The 19,489-nt window shown below is 39.7% G+C and overlaps 1 protein-coding gene across 9 annotated transcripts in view; it reads left to right on the plus strand.

The window, feature by feature from the left end:
* Positions 1-19,489, plus strand: part of RASSF8 (Ras association domain family member 8) — a 137,919-nt gene that overhangs the window by 98,768 nt on the left and 19,662 nt on the right. For all 9 annotated transcript variants that reach the window (XM_070371225.1, XM_070371222.1, XM_070371226.1 and 6 more), the window contains one exon: positions 17,114-17,319. In XM_070371225.1, coding sequence (XP_070227326.1) covers positions 17,217-17,319 — 103 coding nt within the window. In that variant the 5' untranslated portion in view covers positions 17,114-17,216. The remainder of the gene's footprint in view (positions 1-17,113; positions 17,320-19,489) is intronic.

Below are 19,489 nucleotides of genomic sequence, written 5' to 3' on the forward strand. Positions count from 1 at the left end.
GATGGCAGTGGAGAGCCATTGGAGGAATCTGAGCAGGAGTATAAAGTCGAATTTGCATTTAAGAAAGACAGTTGTTACCCTTGCTCTACTGTGTTAATTAAATCTTAAAATTGAAGTTGTAAAGTTTTATAGTCTATTAACCACGTTGACAGTCAAAGAAAGGTGCTCACCTTTTCCTTAATTTTATATACTTATTACTATTTCCTCCTCAGATTATTTTATTTTGGCCTTGAAATGTTCATATACTAATTTAGCTTTGAAATACATACCTGAAAAGGAGCGTATTTGATATACAGTGGTAGTGGTGGTGGTTTAGTCACTAAGTTGTCTGACTCTAGCAACCCCATGGACTGTAGTCCACCAGGTTCCTCTGTCCATGGGAATTTCCAGGCAAGAATATTGAAGTGAGTTGCCATTTCCTTCTAGGGGATCATCCTGACCCAGGGATCCAACCCCCATCTCCTGCATTGCAAGTGGATTCTTTACCACTGAACCAGAAGGGAAGCCCATGTTCAGTATATAAAATCTGGCTATTTAAGTCACCATTGTAACTGTGTAGAACTTCCCTGGTGGCTCAGAGGGTAAAGCATCTGCCTGCAATGTGGGAGACCTGGGTTCGATCCCTGGGTGGGGAAGATCCCCTGGAGAAGGAAATGGCAACCCACTCCAGTATTTCTGCCTGGAAAAACCCCATGGACGGAGAAGTCTGGTGGGCTACAGGCCATGGAGTCTCAAAGAGTCGGACACGACTGAGTGACTTCACTTTGTAACTGTTAGGCAAAAAGTGTTTTGTCGAAGAGTTTATGCACTTAATTCTTCATAGCTGTGAAAACGGGCTTGTTTGGGGAAAAAATGGGCTTGTTTGTCAGAATTAATGGACTCGATGTTTATGATATTAAGAGTGAGAAATCTATAGATGAAAAATACATTTATTTTTATCTTATATTAAGTAAAACTATGGGTTTCATTGCATAATGTCATTAATGCTAAATTCAGAAAACAGATTCCCTTTACCTGAATGGAGGCTATAAAGTATTGAACATGATTTAATATCATGTAAATGGATGAAAACCAACAATGAAGTAGCCCATATCTATTTGGGTATGGAGAAGAAAAGCAATTCTGCCTTGCACATTGGCTTATTGTAGTGGAAAGAAAATAGACTCCAGAAGTCTGAAAGCATTTGGATTCAGACACAAGCTCTGTCCTTGCTTTACTGAGACAAGGATGACTGGCAGGAACCTCAAGGATCATGTATTCCTTACTAAGTCTGATTGGATCAATGAACATCAGCTCCGTGCTTCTTCTCAGTTCTGTGGCAGTAATTAGGCTAAGTATGTTATTCACCCTAGCGGTGTTAGTGGCGCTAGTGGTAAAGAACTCGCTTGCCAGTGCAGGAGACATAAGAGATGCAGGTTTGATCTCTGGGTCGGGAAGATCCCCTGGAGAAAAAAATGGCAACCCACGCCAGTTTTCTTGCCTGGAGAATCTCATGGACAGAAGAGCCTGACAAGCTACAGTCCATAGGTCGCAGATAGTTGGACACAACTGAAGCGACTTAGCACACATACACTCAAGTCATTCAGCCCAGTGGCATTAGAATTAATAGCTCCCATGGTCCTGTCTGCCTGCTTACTTTGTCTTCTGAGCCAGAACTGATGATTACAAATGTCCTGGCAAGCTTTACTAGTAACTTTATTTCATCAGTATGAATAAGTTTTTTTGTCTTTCAAAATACTTACTTACTTTCAAGTAGAAACTGGGAAGACAATCACATGTAAAATAGTTAAGTAAAAAACCTTGACGAATACACTCATTTGGTCATCAAAATATAAAAAGTTGAAAATAATATTGTATTCCATACTTTGAAAACAGCAATATTTTATTCCAGTGACAAACCCAAAGCAGATCCCAACTAAGAGTTAAAGCTCTTTTATTCATACAGGCAGCCCTTAGATAGGAATCATACACATTTTTATCCAGAATGGTCTCACCTCCCCATCCTTATCTTTTTATTGTGTTACTTTTATGGAAATTATTCCATGTGTTTATGTGTTTTCCATAAATAAATTTTTGTTCAGAATTCCACTAAGCAACCACAATCAACCTCAGACAGAATCTAAATCATTTTTATAGAAGCAGAAATAGTCCAATAAGGGGTCTCAGGTTAATTGAGAGGCATGGGTGGGTTACTAATCGGCATGGAATGATTTGTCATTTGATCAGCACAGTGACATTACTGAAGGCACCTTGAAAATTGGCCCCAACCAATAAATAACTCTTGGGATGCAAACCTCATGGTCCTAGAATCCTTTCTCAAAGGTATGAATGAAGCACAAAGACTCACCAGGAGAAGGATGAGTGAAGGCCCTGTCTTGCCATGTTTCGGGTGTTGACCACAGACAGTTATGTCCTTGTACAGCCCGTGGGAACACAACGTGTCCTGGCATGGCAGTCCCCCACAGCTGTCCCCCAGGGCACACGGGAGGTGGGTGTGGTGGGAGGTGGGTGTGGTGCAGGAGAAACTGACTTATTTGGATGAGGGCCACACAGCACCCGCTGGAGGGACAGAGTCGGGGACTTGACCCTTAACCGCTGAGCCACTGTGGCCTCCAGATTGCCATCCTGGGTTCATCGACCTGTCTCTGCTCTTTCTTTCTGGGCCTCCTCGAACTGGGGGTGGGAGGGCTGGGTGTCTTCCTCCTGCTACTCATTGTTGTAGAACTGAATGGTGGCTCGCATTGGGAAACTGGCTGACACCTTCTGCCTGGGACTCTGCAGATACTTTTGACACTTAGAAATGGGTAGCTGAAGTCTTTCAGGATGCTGAAACCTCAAGGCCCCTTCAAACCAAAGGTTTGTTGTTCACCCCCTGGCTCAGGCTCACTTCCAGTTCTGGTGGGTTCAGCATCCTGAGGGGTCAGGATCCAGGGTCTTCATGCAAACGGCTCTCGGGCCCGCGCAGGGGCAGTGGTCCCCGGGCACCGTCCCTGGCGCAGTGACAGACACAGCCCCGTGCCTCCCGGGCTCTGACAGCCTCCTCAGATGGATCTCCTGGTGACCCTCTGAGCTTGCACCCCTCCAGCAGTGGCAGTGATTGGCCATGCCTTTAACTGCCCAGGTGAGGGCGCTCCAGTACAAATAAATTTTTTAGTAGTTATGAGTATTATCAGATAAGGATCTGCCACATGCTGGTTTAGTGACTCTGGCCTAGTTACTGATTCCTCTATGCCTCAGTTTCCTCATTTGTTTCATAATAATTCATGCCACATAGATGAGTATCAAAAGGATTAAATAAAATTTTATATACACACATTTATTACATATATGATACATGTAAATATATACACACTTAGCTTTGCATCTCTCACATAGTAAGGGTTCAGTAAGTGTTAGCTGTTCATTATTGTTGTTGCTAGATTAAGTAACAAAGACATGCTTTCATTTGCAGTGTTTGGTTTACAATTGAGGTACCTTGATATATATTTACACTTTGGTATCTATTTAAGGAGAAATAGCATGAATCTGGGCTTCCCCGATATCTCAGCTGGTAAAGAATCCACCTGCAATGCAGGAGAGCCCGGTTTGATTCCTGGGTTGGGACGTTCCCCTGGAGGAAGGCATGGCAACACACTCCAGTATCCTTGCCTGGAGAATCCCCACTGTCAGAGGAGCCCGGCGGGCTACAGTCCACGGGGCCACAAAAAGTCAGACACAGCTGAGCGACTAAGCACAGCACACAGCACAAATCTATTTGTACTTCAATCTGTCTTTTAAAGTCTCACGTTTTCAGTGACTGTTTTAGTGGAAATACATTGTTCCATTATTGCTCACTGCCGGTTTTCTAATAAACTTAAAGGAGAGCCATGAATAACATATGTAATAAAAAGCATGATTTAACTGATTCCAGAATTCCGGGTTTTCATATTAAGACTTGGAGAGTGTGATACCTTTCCTGGTCCTGAGAGCTCCAACAGAAGGTGGCTCTACACACATGCCTGAAGCTACCTCTAAAGTGTCACAGGCTAGACTGGGACATCTACAGAAGGTATAACTGTAAAACGGATGACTTTTTAATTTTTTTATTTTATTTTTAATTGGAGGATAATTACTTTTCCGTATTGTGATAGTTTCTGCTATACATCAACATTTAACAGCCACAGGCATACACTTGTCCCTTCCCTCTTAAACCTCCCCCCACCTCCCACCCGCTCCCACCCCTCTAAGTTGTCATAGAGCACTGGCTCTGGGTTCCCTGCATCATACAGCAAATTCCCACTGGCTGTCTCTTTTACATAGGGCAGTTGGAGAAGGTGATGGCACCCCACTCCAGTACTCTTGCCTGGCAAATCCCATGGATGAAGGAGCCTGGTGGGCTGCAGTCCAGGGGTCGCGAAGAGTCGGACACAACTGAGCGACTTCCCTTTCACTTTTTACTTCCATGCATTGGAGAAGGAAATGGCAAACCCACTCCAGTGTTCTTGCCTGGAGAATCCCAGGGACGGGGGACCCTGGTGGGCTGCCGTCTGTGGGGTCACACAGAGTCGGACATGACTGAAGCGACTTAGCAGCAGCAGTGCATATGTTTCAATATATTGATTCTTTACTGTCTGAGCCACCAGTCCTAGCTATTGTAAATAGCACTGCAATGAACGACATTGGGGTGGGTACATTTTTTTTTTTCAATTATAGTTTCCTGAGGGTGTATGCCCAGTGGTGGAATTGCTAGGTCATATGGTAGTTTTATTCCTAGTTTTTTTAAAGGAATCTCCATACTGTTCTCCATAGTGGCTGTATCAATTAGCATTCCCACCAACAGTGCAAGAGGGTTCCCTTTTCTCTATACCCTCTACAGCATTTGTTGTTTGTAGACTTTTTGATGATGACCATTCTGACTGGTGTGAGATGATACCTCATTGTATTTTTGATTTGCATTTCTCTAATGAGTGGTGTTCAGCATCTTTTCACATGTTTATTAGCCATCTCAAAACAGATGACTTTATGTTTCTTTTTTCAATAATACAGCAGCACAAAGTGGAACCCAATGGTGTATTATTTTTATACTTTTAGATTTTTTAACCAGTAAAATCAAGTTGTAAGGACACGCACCATTCCACCTTCCATGAACATTTAAGAAAATTGGCAAAAACAAGCAACATACAGTTTTTTCATGCTAATTTTCTTATGTCAGTGGCAACCCCCATTTTATGGTCCAACTGTTTTCATTAGAGTTCTTAACAGGAGCAGCTCCCTCAACATCTTCTATATTGGGCACTTAATTTATCTCAATATGTGTTAAGTTTAATTATTTAATTTCAGTTTTCAGAATAATCTAAATTGATATTACTCCAGAGATTAGTTAGTGTCTATCCATGTGACCTTGATCAAATGATAAAGTTTAGCCAGACCTCAGCCTTCTGTGTTCAGTGAACTGATTATACTAGTTCTTGGACAGCAGATTGCTAGCTCTGAAAAGCAAGATACCTGTGCATCTGGTTTCAGTGAACTCTCTGAAGTGAGTGCCCTTATATGTCTAGAGAATGCACTATCATGTGGCCATCCCTCGCTGGCATGTCTAGGTGTAAGGAATCCACAGCTTCCTTGAGACCTCACCCTGTACAGCCAGATTCTATTTTTGAGTGACATTGGAAGGCTTGTGACTTAAAAGGGAAAATATGGCAAGGCTGGAACAACAGACAAAAAGAAGAAAGATGCGTGTGTTGAGGTTAGTAGCATTCGTGCAGAATGGTGGCATTCCAGATGAAGCTGACTCAGGCTTACTACCACTTGGAAGATTTCAGCCATCAGGAATTGGCTTACAGTCAGGGCTGTAGAGGATCTTAGAGGTCCCAAGACTGAATTGTTCATTTTTGTGTGTTGGTCTTGGTTCATTTCCATCATTTTGATGACATGCCTTCAGACTAACCAAGTGGCCTTTGTCTCATGCCTCCCGTAGCTCCCTGGCTTCTCCTGTGATCTTTTTCAAGATGCGAATTTCCAGGTTAAATTCCAAAGCAGAACACTTCCCTTATGAGTATTCTGTTAGCCAGAAGTCAAAGACTTCAAGCTAATAAACATGTCTTTGTGTTTCCATGGGGTATTAGAATGATTTTACAAATGGTAACCATTTTGAGAGGATTAGGGAATAAATTACTTTTTGGTGATGTCAGTATATTAGACTGATAAAAGGAGTTATTTAGAAGAGCTTGCTTTTGAGATGAACTTTGGTTACTGGAAAAACATCTGTTCTCGAAAATGGGTAATTAAAGATTTTGCTTTTTCTTGAATTATAATTATTACATAAAAATCCTGTGTTTCTTATTCAGAGCTTCAATTCACAGGTCGAAATCTACCCAAATTGTTAGTTCATATATAAGTACTGTCCTGGCAAAGTACTGTACTCCTAAAAGATTTTCGATAACTGCTCTATGACCTGTTGGTTTACACCTCTCGGTGTGGGAGAAGTCTCCATTTCAAAATCATAGATATGGGTTTAACCTTATATTTGATTCAGAAAAATATAGTTGTCAATAAGATATCTGGAAATGAGCTTTCAATAAGAAACTTCAAATTTCATGCTAAAGAAAAAACTGAGGTTGCTAGATATGTTTATTTAAAATTTTTAATTTTTAAAAAAGATAGTTCTTAGTAGAAGGATCAGTATTTTAATATCAATGACTTTTTTTTTAAGGCATTCTATTTCTCACAAATGTCACTTGAGAAGTTATGCATCTTGGTTGAAGTGATATATTCAGGATTTGAATCTCAGTATGCTATCACCCTGATCAATATTCCCTTGAAAAAAGTGGCTTATTCCAGGAAGTAGTTTTTAATAGTGTGAATTTAAGGAAATGCCAGAAATATCTAAGAAGCTTTGCTTTATATTTAAAGCAAGAGTTAAAAATCATCACAAACAGGCAAGCATATTTTATTTAGGGACTCTGTAAAATAAATGTCAACATAATTTTCTAAAACTGGAGGAATAATTTGTTGGCGCTGAAAAATAAATGTGATGAAACACTTATTTTGCTGAAATGCAGATTTATTTACCATAGGTTCTCTGAACTAAAACTGTAGTCTCTTAGCACGGTTTATTAATAGTTAATTTGCCTCCTCTTTCTCCTGGAATGGCAGATTTGTGCCTACTGTCCCATTGTTGTTTGTTACTAGAAGTAAATTTCCAAGAGATGACAGATGAGATTTCTTAGTGTAATTTAGGACATTTTAAGAGCATTTATTTAGGTACTGCTGCTGCTAAGTCGCTTCAGTCGTGTCTGACCCTGTGCGAACCCATAGAGGGCAGCCCACCAGGCTCCCCATCCCTGGGATTCTCCAGGCAAGAACACTGGAGTGGGTGCCATTTCCTTCTCCAATGCATGAGAGTGAAAAGTGAAAGTGAAGTCGCTCAGTCGTGTCCGACTCCTAGCGACCTCATGGACTGCAGCCCACCAGGCTCCTCCGTCCAGGGGACCCTCCAGGCAAGAGTACTGGAGTGGGGTGCCATTGCCTTCTACGGTGAATCCTTTTAAGGAGACTAGCCTTATTCATTTCTTGGTTTCTTTATTCACCCCAGTTGTGAATATATGCCCCCAAATTACTAGGTTCATGACCTCAAGAGGGTTAGTTATTTAAGCTTTCTGAGACTCGGTGTTTTCACCTTTAAAAGAAGATGAGTGATACCAAACTCGGAGAACTGTGCTGTGAGGGACAAATGAGGCGTGATACACTGGGCTTGGCAGGCAGTTAGTACTCACCACTCCTGGCCATGGTTGCAGAGTGGTCACATGCCCATGTCATGTTTGGGAAGTATTAGCTCACTGCATGTGTTTGAATGCTGTGACCTGAGCATGATGAGTAATAGAGGAAAGAGTATGGGTTTATTGGATTTAATAGTTAATACACACGTAGTACTTGCATTATAAACTTTTAAAAACATACTATTAAAAAAAATTCTATGATTTAGACAGGTGTCTGAAAAGAAACAATATAAAGCTCATCTTTAGAAGAGATGACTTTGTTGTGGGAATGAAGACTTTTTTTTTTATAAGCAAAAGAGAAAGCAAGGGTTCTATTAAATTTTCTCATTTGTCCTTTATTGTTCCTACAAGTAAAACTTCCAACAGCGTATCCATCACCACTTCTGAGTGCCTCAAAATACATTAAAGAGTGGGCAGAAATCTTATTCTTATACATAGGCATATTTTCTAAAAGCTAGTAGTTTGCATCCTATAGTATAAAATAAAGACTTTTTATAGGCATTGTGGCCAATTCCACTGCTCACCTTCCCCCCACCCCCCATGCTAAGTCACTGAGTGAGTTTAACAGAGTTTGACTAGTTTCTCTACCATAGGTTATCAGAACCTTTGTCTCCCAGAGATGACATGTTATGAGAAGTTTCCCAAAATTACTGAACTGGAAGACTTTATTTCCCATGGTGCGTCTCTCAGGACTGCCATTCTCAAGAATTAATTTTCAGTGCAGTTCAGTCGATCTGTTGCTGCTGCTAAGTCGCTTCAGTTGTGTCCGACTCTGTACTACCCCATAGACGGCAGCCCACCAGGCTCCCCATCCCTGGGATTCTCCAGGCAAGAATACTGGAGTGGGTTGCCATTTCCTTCTCCAATGCATGAAAGTGAAAAGTGAAAGTGAAGTCGCTCGGTCGTGTCCAACTCCTAGTGACCCCACGGACTGCAGCCTACCAGGCTCCTCCACCCATGGGATTTTCCAGGCAAGAGTACTGGAGTAGGTTGCTATGTTCAGTCGCTCATTTGTGTCCAACTCTTTGTGACCCTATGGACCGCAGCACACCAGGCTTCCCTGTCCATTGCCAACTCCTAGAGCCTACTCAAAACTCCAACTCCATCTCAAGCTCCGACTCAAATGTCCATCACATCAGTGATGCCATCCAACCATCTCATCCTCTGTCGTCCCCTTCTCCTCCTGCCTTCAATCTTTCCCAGCATCAGGGCTTTTTCAGTGAGTAAGTTCTTCACATCAGGTAGCCAAGGAATTAAGTTTCAGCTTCAGCATCAGTCCTTCCAATTAATATTTAGGACTGATTTCCTTTAGGATTTGACTGGTTGGATCTCCTTGTAGTCCAAGGGACTCTCAAGAGTCTTCTCCAACACCACAATTCAAAAGCATCAATTCTTCAGCGCTCAGCTTTTTCCATAGTCCAACTCTCATATCTATACATGACCACTGGAAAAACCATAGCTTTGACTAAGGGACTTTTGTTGGTTAAGTAATGTCTCTGCTGCTTTTTTTTTTTTAATTGGGTGCTAATTACTTTACAATATTGTAGTGGTTTTGCCATACTCTGCTTTTTATTATGCTGTTTAGAGTGGTCATAGCTTTTCTTCCAAGGAGCAAGCGTCTTTTAATTTCATGGCTGCAGTCACCATCTGCAATGATTTTGGAGCCCCCCAAAAATAAAGTCTGTCACTGTTTGCATTATTTCCCCATCTGTTTCCCATGAAGTGATGGGACCGGATGTCATGATCTTCGTTTTCTGAATGTTGAGTTTTAAGCCAACTTTTTCACTCTCTTCTTTCACTTTCATCAAGAAGCTCTTTAGTTCTCCTTTGCTTTCTGCCATAAGAGTGGTGTCATCTGTGTATCTGAAGGTAGTAATATTTCTCTCGGCAATCATAATTCCAGCTTGTGCTTCATCCAGAATTCATTTTGGGAGACGCTTATTTATGTTACTAAGGTCATCTTCCTTAACTCCACTCTTGACCTCGTGTACCGTTTTATAACAACCCACTTTCTGTGACACCATTTACAGAACTGCATTATAGTGAAAAAATGGGTTTGATTAAAGTAACCTTTGACTGGCGTCTGAGGCAGCTTTCCAAGGACTCTTACCTCTATCTGCCAAATCTGGCTTCCCATCACCTTCCTTTCCTCTAGTGTGTTTTCACTATCTCTCTCTCCTCTCACATTATACTTCATCCTGTCGTGCTCTCCAGGCTGGTTTTCTCTTCAGTTCTTTTCCCGTTTCTGCAGACAGCAGGCACCCATAGACACTTCTTACATCAGTAATATTTGAACATTAAGAAGTTATTACTTTTTTAGTTGGTAGCAGTTATTCTATACAGTTTCATTGAATTCTCACATCAAATTAGTTTTAGAATGAGCCAATATGAACTCTTTTAGTTATTTTTTTTTTACCAATTTTTTACACAAAGGAGAATTTTAGTATCTGGTTATTAATAGTTCTTATAAGTACTATTCAGAATATATATTGTGTTCATTGTGCTGAATCTCTTTCTCTGTGATGCAGAAAGAGCTAGCGGCCAGCATCAGTGTTTGACTTAACTAAAGTAATTAGTTTGATCATGAAACTTTTATTGTAACCCAGTTTATCTGTATACTATTTTTACACAGAATTCTTTGATATGCAGTAATGTCAGGTCTTGAAGAAAGCTAACAAGAAAAGAAATGTTAAAGTTGGCAGTAAGCTAGTGTATGCTTGTGTGCAGTGTCCAGGGAGTGATGAGGTTTGCTCAACAGTTTGATGGTTGCTATCACAAGGAAGTTATATCATTTAGAGATGCGCCATCAGTTCTCGTCATTGGCAAGAGCCGGACAGGGAGGCCTGGCATGCTGTGACTCATGGGGTCGCAAAGAGTCGGACACGACTGAGCGACTGAACTGAACTGAACTTGGTCACAACGGTTTCATCAACTGATAGTATATCACCTTGTTTTATGTGTTTTTCCATTAAAGACACTTTGTTTAATATATGTCATTGATTCACCAACATTGAATTCACAGTCAGCAGCACTATAATACATGCCTGAACAAAGCTTACCTAACAATGTGTATTTTTCTCTAGGTCACATCAGAGCCTTCATGCCCTTAGGAACCCTAGACAGCACTTCAGCACAGTGCGTGGGGACTTTTTTAAACAGTGAAGTCACCAACAGAAACTACAAAAATGCAAAATATGACCCTATATATAGACTGAGAAAAGGACATTTGTTGACAGAATGGAAGCTGAAATAAGACAGCACTGATTTTGCCCAACCCCATCGGGGAACGTGTAAGCCAGGCAACTCCCAATTTTTCACCTCTTTATACATGTCTGTGAGTGACCATGAAAGTACCACACGTGTGAATTTGGGGTTACAAATAAATTTTAGTGAGTGGGTGAATTCACAAATAAGGAATCCACAAGTAATGAGGATTGAATGTAATTGTTTATTAAAAGCACTGGTCTTGGGGTAATATGTCTCCACAAATTTAGGTGCTTAATTCCAATAGACATTTTTTAAATTGAAGTATAGTTGATGTACAATACTGTGTTAGTTTCAGGAGTACAGCAAAGTGATTCAGTGTTTTGGGTTTTGTTTTTTTTTTTTTTTTCAGATTATAGTCCATTATAGATCTAGGTGGTGCTAGTGGAAAAGAACCTACCTGCCAATGCAGGAGGCATAAGAGACACAAGTTGGGTCCCTGGGTCAGGAAGATTCCCCTGGAGGAGAGCATGGCAACCCACTCCAGTATTCTTGCCTGGAGAATCCCATGGACAGAGGAGCCTGGTGGGCTACGGTCCAGAGGGTCGTACTGAAACGACTTAGCACACACACATAGGTCATTACAAAATACTGAATATAATTCCTTGTTCTATACAGTAAATCCTTGTTGCTTATCTATTTTATTTATAGCAGTTTGTATCTGTTAATCCCATATTCCTAATTTCTCCCTCCCTCCCTCCCTTCTTCGGTAACCATAAGTTTGTTCTCTGTGTCTGTAAGTCAGTTCCTACTTTGTATGCAGATTTATTTGTATCATTTTTGAGATTCCACATATAAGTGATACCATACAATTATTTGTCTTTGTCTGACTTCACTAAGAATAATATTTTCCAGGTCCATCTATGTTGCTGCAAATGGCAATATTTCATCCTTTTGTTTATGGCTGAGTAATATGCTACTGTATATATGTATATCACATCTTCTTAAGCCAGTTGTCTGTTGATGGGCATTTGGGTTGTTCCTATGTATTGGTTATTATAAGTACTGCTGCTGTGAACATTTGGGGGTATGAACATACAAAGAAAACATATATATCTTTTCAAATTAGAGTGTCCATTTTTTTCCAGATATATACCCAGGAGTGGAGTGGTAGCTCTGGTTTTTTATGGAATCTCTATTATTTTCCATAGTAACTGCACCAATTTACATTCCCAGCAGTGTTAGACTTCCCTCATGGCTCAGATGGTAAAGAGCCTGCCTGCAGTGCAGGAGACCCAGTACCAGCCCTGGTCAGGAAGATGCCCTGGGGAAGAGCATGGTCACCCACTCCAGTAATCTTGCCTGGAGAATTCCGTGGACAAAGAAGCCTGGCAGGCTGTGGTCCATGGGGTCGCAAAAGAGTCGGACACAACTAAGAGACTAACACTGCTACTACAGCTACTACACCAACAGTGTATGAAGGTTCCCTTTTTTCCACACACTCTCCAGCATTTACTATTTATAGAATGATGATAGCTATTCTGACCCATGTGAGGTGATACCCTGTTGTGATTTTGATTTGCATTTCTCTAATAATCAGCAGTGTCGAGCATCTTTTTGCTTACCTGTTGGCCAGCTGTTTGTCTTCTTTGGAGAAATGTCTGTTTAGGTCTTCTGCCCGTTTTCTGATTGGGTTCATATTTTTTATATTGAGTTGTACAAGCTATTTGTACATTTTGGAAGTTAACCCCTTGTCTATTGCATCGTTTGCAAGTATTTCCCACCAATCTGTAGGTTGTGTTTTTGTTCTGTTGATGATTTCCTTTGCTGTGCAGAAATTTTAAAGTTTGATTGTTGTTCAGTCACTAAGTCACATCCTACTCTTAACACCCCAGGGACTGTAGCCTACCAGGCTCCTCTGTCCATGAGGTTTTTCTAGGCAAGAATACTGGAGTAAGGTTGCCGTTGCCATTTCCTTCTCCAGCGGTATCTTCCCAGACCAGGGATCGAACCCACAGCTCCTGCATTGGCAGGCGAGTTCTTTACGAGTGAACCACAAACCTAGCCCATTAAGTTTGATTAGGTCCCACTTATTTTTGCTTTTATTTCTTTTGCCTTGGCAGACTGATCTAAGAAAACATTGCTACAGTTTGTCCCAGAGAATGTTTTGCTTATGTTCTGTCCTAGGAATTTAATGGTGTCATGTCTTAAATTTATAATTAAACCATTTTGAATGTAGTTTTGTATATGGTGTAAGGGAATGTTCTAATTTATTTGATTTATATGTAGCTGTCTGGCTTTCCCAACACTACTTGTTGAAGAGACTGTCTTTTCTCCATTGTATATTCTTGCCTTCTTTGTCATAGATTAGTGGACTGTAAGTACATGGGTCCAATCAACTTTTAAGATAATAAATGCTTCTTAGCTGAAAGAATACTTGCTCCCCAGTTGCAAGTTACTGAATAAACCTAGTTCTTCATTATAAAAATTATTAAAATAATAGTGGTTTGAATATAAAAACCTCACAATGAAAACAATAACAACTCTGCAGTAGAACCTTACTTCTACCTACATCACTGTTTCCATGGAAAAAATGTATTCCAGATTCCAATTAAGATGCTATGGTCCTTCTGCTTCTTGAGTTTTTAGTTCCAATGATGACCAATCCACCACACGCACCTACAGTGTAGGACTTCCATTTTCCCCTCTAGTCTAGTTCTGGGAGCAGAGCTTAAGAGTTGGACTCAGAGGGTATAAAGGAAAGAACAGGGTTGCAGCTTTTAAAAGAGAGTACCTGGGGCTTCTGCTTGGAAGATATTTTTCAAATGACTCTCATGAGTAACCCTGATCATAAGGAAAGGAAGGGATGATTGTCAGTATAGCTCCAAACTTGACAAAAGCAAAGTGATCCTCCTGCAACAGGATTTGGGACCACATGGTTCTTTGATCTGATCCATAAGGGTGTTTCCTACCCTTCTTAAGAATCTGAAAGATATTATTAGCAGTGTTAAAAACGCAGATGCTGATCTTCGCAATGATGAACTGTGGTAGGACGTCTCTGATCAAGAGGATAAATACCCTGAAGTTTATATTAATTAAGCAGTATTATTTATGCTCTGTGTTTTCCCACAACGTTACTATACTCTGTGATATTTAACAGATGTATATGTCTTATGTTCATTTGTATTCAGTTAATGATTAAAAATTCAAGGTGAAAAGATAATAATGCAGAAAGGAAAATATGTGATGGTATACTAAAACCTTTATGGAACTTAATAATGAACCTCAGAGGTTTCTTCTAAACAACAAGCTTCCTGGGGTGGGAGAGGAGGACTTTTAATGAGATCTGCTGTCTTTCTTGTTAGTTTTCCCAAGTTTAATCTTTTTAAAAATAATTATTTACTTTTATAATGTTTAAAATTTTAATACTTTAAAGTTTTATTTCCATTTACAATTATTGCAAAATATTGGCTATATTCCCAGTGTTGTACAACATCCTTGAGCCTGTCTTATGTCCAATAGTTTGTACCAGCCACTCCCCATCTATATTGTCCCCCACGTCTAGTAACCACTAGTGTGTTCTCTGGGTATCTCCTCTTTTTTTTTCATATTCACTAGTTTATTGTATTTTTTTTTAGATTCCACATGTAAGTGATATATAGTATTTGTCTTTCTCTGACTTACTTCACTTAGCATAGCGAGTTTGTCCATGTTGCTGCAAAAGGCAGAATTTCATTATTTTTAATGGCTGAGTAGTTCGTTGGATATATACACCACATCTTCTTTATCCATTTATCTGTTGATGGACACTTAGGTTGCTTCCATATCTTGACTATCTGCTACATACATTGGGGTGCATGTATCTTTTCAAATTAGCATTTTTGGTTTTTTCAGATATATACCCAGAAGTGGAATTGCTGGGTCGTATAGTAGTTCTTTGTTTAGTTTTTTTGAGAAACCTCCATACTGTTTTTCCACAGTAGCTGCACCAGTTTACATTCCCACCAACAGTGCGTGAGGCTTCCCTTTTCTCTGCATCCTGGCCAACATTTGTCATTTGTGTTCTTTTTAATGATAGCCTTTCGGACAGGTGTGAGGTGGTATCTTCTTGTGATTTTTGATTAGCATTTTCCTAATGATTAGTGATGTTGAGCATCTTTTCATGTGCCTATTGGACATCTCCATTTCCTCTTTGGAAAAATGTCTATTCAATTCTTATGCCTATTTTTTTAAATTGAAGTGTTTGTTTTTTTAATGTTGAGTTGTATGAACTATTTATATATGTTGGATATTAATCTTTTACCAGCCATATTATTTGCAAATATTTTCTCTCATTCAGTAAGTTGTCTTTTTGTTTTGTTGATGGTTTCCTTTGCTGGGCAAAAGCTTTTAATTAGGTCCAAGTTTAATCTTTAAATGAAACATAAGGGACTATGTATTAAATATGTTTTATTTCAGCTTTAAAAATTCAGCTGTTTTTTTATTTTTAATAAAATAATTTAAATGTATTAATGTAATACAATATATTAATGTTTGACTACTTTTCATCTTAATTTATCCCAAAACAAATAATCCCTATTCTATTTTTAGGAAATAGAGTACCTACCAGAAAAGGAACTCAATCTTATTTAAGTCAGAACTCTTAGGTTTCCTTTCTATAAGTGGTCTCTAAATAGATTAGGAAGAGTAGCATATAAACCTCTTGTTTGAAATCTGGTATGTACACCAGCTTATATAATGTTCCAGGAAGTCTAGCGGCAAAGGAACTTTTCAGGCTTTATCTACTGGAATTCTTACATTTCCTTGGCTTTGGAACCCTATTTCCCCAGAAATTTTAACATCTTACATTACTTTGTAAATGAGGGAACACAGATATGGGAATCAGCTTGTTGCAGGCAAATGGCCCTTTCTCTGGGCAGAAAGAGGATTTGTGAAGCCATCTTGGCTACAGTGGAGTCAGAGACCTGAAGCAGCATACTGGGAACCTCAAGTCTTTCTTCCCCTTGTTTTCAGGATGACAGAAAATATTTTGTACCTTCTCTAGAAAAACTAATTAGGTTTATTCTCCTTCATTTCACGTGTTTCTGACTCTGCCCGGGTGACCAGGTGACCTAGAACTGTCTTAGGTCCTATAAGAGAATGTGCAAGGACTAAGTTAATATTTTGTAGGAAAAGTTGTATTGTTTTTTAAATAAGTTTTTTGATAAGTAATTAATCCTGAAATGCCAGTGCCATTGTAAACCATTAAACAAATTTAAATGTTTTCTTTAATTAAATCAATCTTTATTACATGTCATAAACTTTAACATTCTTTTTTAAAAACAGCAAAGAAATAGGAAGATGACAATGGGCAAACAAATTGTAGACTGACTAAGGATTTTTATTAAACACAGGAACAGTTGAGTTTTTAAAAACCCACAGGAAAAAGAATTGCATGTGATTGATTTTTAGTAGGGTAGTAATAACTTCTAATCAGTAGAAGAAATCAAGGCATTTGATTTGACCGTATGAGAATGTAAAATTTTCTGTCTCACTTTATTTATGCAGCTAAATAAAATATCAAACACTGGGGAAGCACAACAAGTAAAACAAAAAGATTGAGGTTTACATTATTGGAATAACTTTTTAATTTAAGGCAATTATCTAACTCTTGTTAAATAAATAGGAAGAGGGCAAGTAGCTCATACACGGGAAGCTTCAGTCAAAGGATTACATAACCTTAGGAAGATATCTTTACAAATGTTGGCAAGGCCACAGAAGCTGGTTCAATTATGATTTCTAAAATGACCAGAAAAAACTTTTTTCTTTTTTTTAACCTCAGAAATTATCCTAATGAAATTTTTTTTAATTAATAGTTTGTAATTGAGCAAAAGGGCTTAGGCAAGTAAATACGATTTCCTTTAGTCAGTGGAGAGTAATGTTATGTTATGAGTAATATTCTAATCATGAAGATGGTAGTACCATGAGATGTCATGAAAGGTGGCCGTGGTCGTATTTACACTACTCAATTCAGTTAGGTTCTGTGAATAAGTAAGCCCATGGCCATTAACGGTGGTAGGACTATGCTGTATTAAAATTTGTTTTGGTAACATTTACTTATTAGAAGAAATGTTAAGATTTGTTTTCTTAACACTGTTTTTTCCTCTTTTTAGCTGACTACACAGTCTCTGCCTTTTCCGTGTTTTCGTGGCCAGAGACATGACCTGACAGCTTGATGACCAGTCTCAGGGCCCTCGGGTGACTGGCTGGGGCACCATGGAACTTAAAGTATGGGTGGACGGAGTTCAGAGGATTGTTTGTGGGGTCACCGAGGTCACAACTTGCCAGGAGGTTGTCATAGCCTTAGCTCAAGCAATAGGTAAGTGAACTCGGGGTGTCTGAGCTAGACACTTTATACCTGTACTCTCTGTTTCTGTTTGTTTGTTTGAATACAGGAGTCGTGTGGGTTGTGTTCCTCTGGTCCCATGATGCATCTCTCAGGTGCACTTTTACTGACTGCTGTCCCCCACGCCCCACTCAGGTCAATCTGTGAAGACACTTTTCTCTGCCTCGCCTAGATTTCACTTATCTTGAGTCTAGAGTCTGCACTGTCTTGTCTTCTCCTGATGTTTATCCTAAACAACAATTTCTGGAACTGAAAATGTTTTCTTGATCCAAAACATGGATTTCAAGTTCCCAGACCCTTCATTAGGAAAAATCCAATTTACTTATTATTCCGAATACTTTTAGAAAAGAAAATACAACAAATTAAATGACATATTTCTTCCTGTAAAAAGTACAGGAAGATAACATGCACTTTTTAAATTTTACACAGGGAAGGTGAAGTTGTCAAATCCATGCTTGCTGGCTCCATCTTATCCACTTACCATGCTGCAACTTTTCTTCTTATTTATTCTCAATTCATCTTTATCATATTTTATGCATATATTTTAGTTGCTGTAATTCCTTTTGGAACATGATGAGCACATAAACACCTATACCAGTAAAGCCAGTGATGTGGGCTGAAGTTTGTATTTGCATCTTAAATCCATCATTTAGCAAACATGTAGAGTTGACCCTTGAACAGCACAGGTTTTAACTGTGAGGTCCACTTACATGTGGTTTTTTCCCCAGTAGTAAATCCTGCTCTACTACACAATTCAGGGTTAGTTGAATCCATGCATGTGGAGGATCTGCAAATAGAGGGGGCCAGCTGACTGTAAGTTACATGCAGATTTTCAGCTGCGTGAAGAGCTGGTGCCCCAACCCCTGCATTGTGCGCCGTGCTAGGTGTCATGCTAGTCTTTATTGGAAGCATGTCGAGCCAGCTCAGGCTGAAGACAAGGCACTGTTACTGTGGCACCTTTGCATCTGGTAGAGGTGACTACAGCCCAGCATTGTGGCAGATGCACTGTTAGAAGTTGTCAGTGTCCCTGTGCAAAGACAGAGGCTTTCCTTTAATGCTGACGCCTTTTGATTTTTCCTGAAACACTGAATGTGAAGTGAAGTTGCTCAGTCGTGTCCGACCCTTAGCGACCCCATGGACTGCAAGCCTACCAGGCTCCTCTGTCCATGGGGTTTTCCAGGCAAGAGTACTGGAGAGGGGTGCCATTGCCTTCTCCGAAACACTGTGTAGCACACTCATATATTAAAACAATGCTGAGAGTGCTGGCTTTCACATCCCTTGAAATTTTCTTACATTTGACACTACTGTTATGTTTGCAGACATAAATTTAGTTATTAGAGAGGAGGAAATTAAGGTATTAATTTTATCTCATATTCTTTGCAACTTAGTTATCACCCCCTTTAAAAAACTAATTTAAAAACATAATTTATTTGGAATAAATGTTTAGTATTGTTGGTTTATTATCTTTCTTAGTGAAGACTAGAATTAGCAAGTATCAAATCTAAATTTCTTTTGTTATATTTGAGAATCAAGCCATGGACAGTGGTTAAAAAACAAGACGGAGAAGGCAGTGGCAACCCACTCCAGTACTCTTGCCTGGGAAGTCCCATGGACGGAGGAGCCTAGTAGGCTGCAGTCCATGAGGTCGAGAAGAGTCGACATGACTAAGTGACTTCACTTTCATGCACTGGAGAGGGAAATGGCAACCCACTCCAGTATTCTTGCCTGGAGAATCCCAGGGACAGGAGCCCAGTGGGCTGCCATCTCTGGGGTCGCACAGAGTCGGACACGACTGACATGACTTAGCAGCAGCAGCGGTTTTTAGAAAAGTCAGAGTAGTTGAAGACTATAAGCTGCCTTTATTCAATTGGTAACCATGTTCTCTACACAGAATTTCAAGGTGAAACTGTCCAGATGTACCAGGTGTGTGTTTATCCGTTTGGACTAAAAAGGATACTTGTTTGTGGACAAGCTAAAAAGAAGCTTTAACTGAACCTATCCCCCAGTTTTGCTTTCTCAGTAACTCAGGCCAGAACTATTTTGAAAAGTTGACAACTTGAGTACAAGAGGCTTTATGACTTTTTTCCATACCTGGCTAAGCAACCCTTTTTCTGATTCATAAATACTTCATTGAATTTAGAAT

The sequence above is a fragment of the Bos mutus genome, chromosome 5 (genome assembly GCF_027580195.1).
Source record: "Bos mutus isolate GX-2022 chromosome 5, NWIPB_WYAK_1.1, whole genome shotgun sequence".
Classification (NCBI taxonomy): domain Eukaryota; kingdom Metazoa; phylum Chordata; class Mammalia; order Artiodactyla; family Bovidae; genus Bos; species Bos mutus.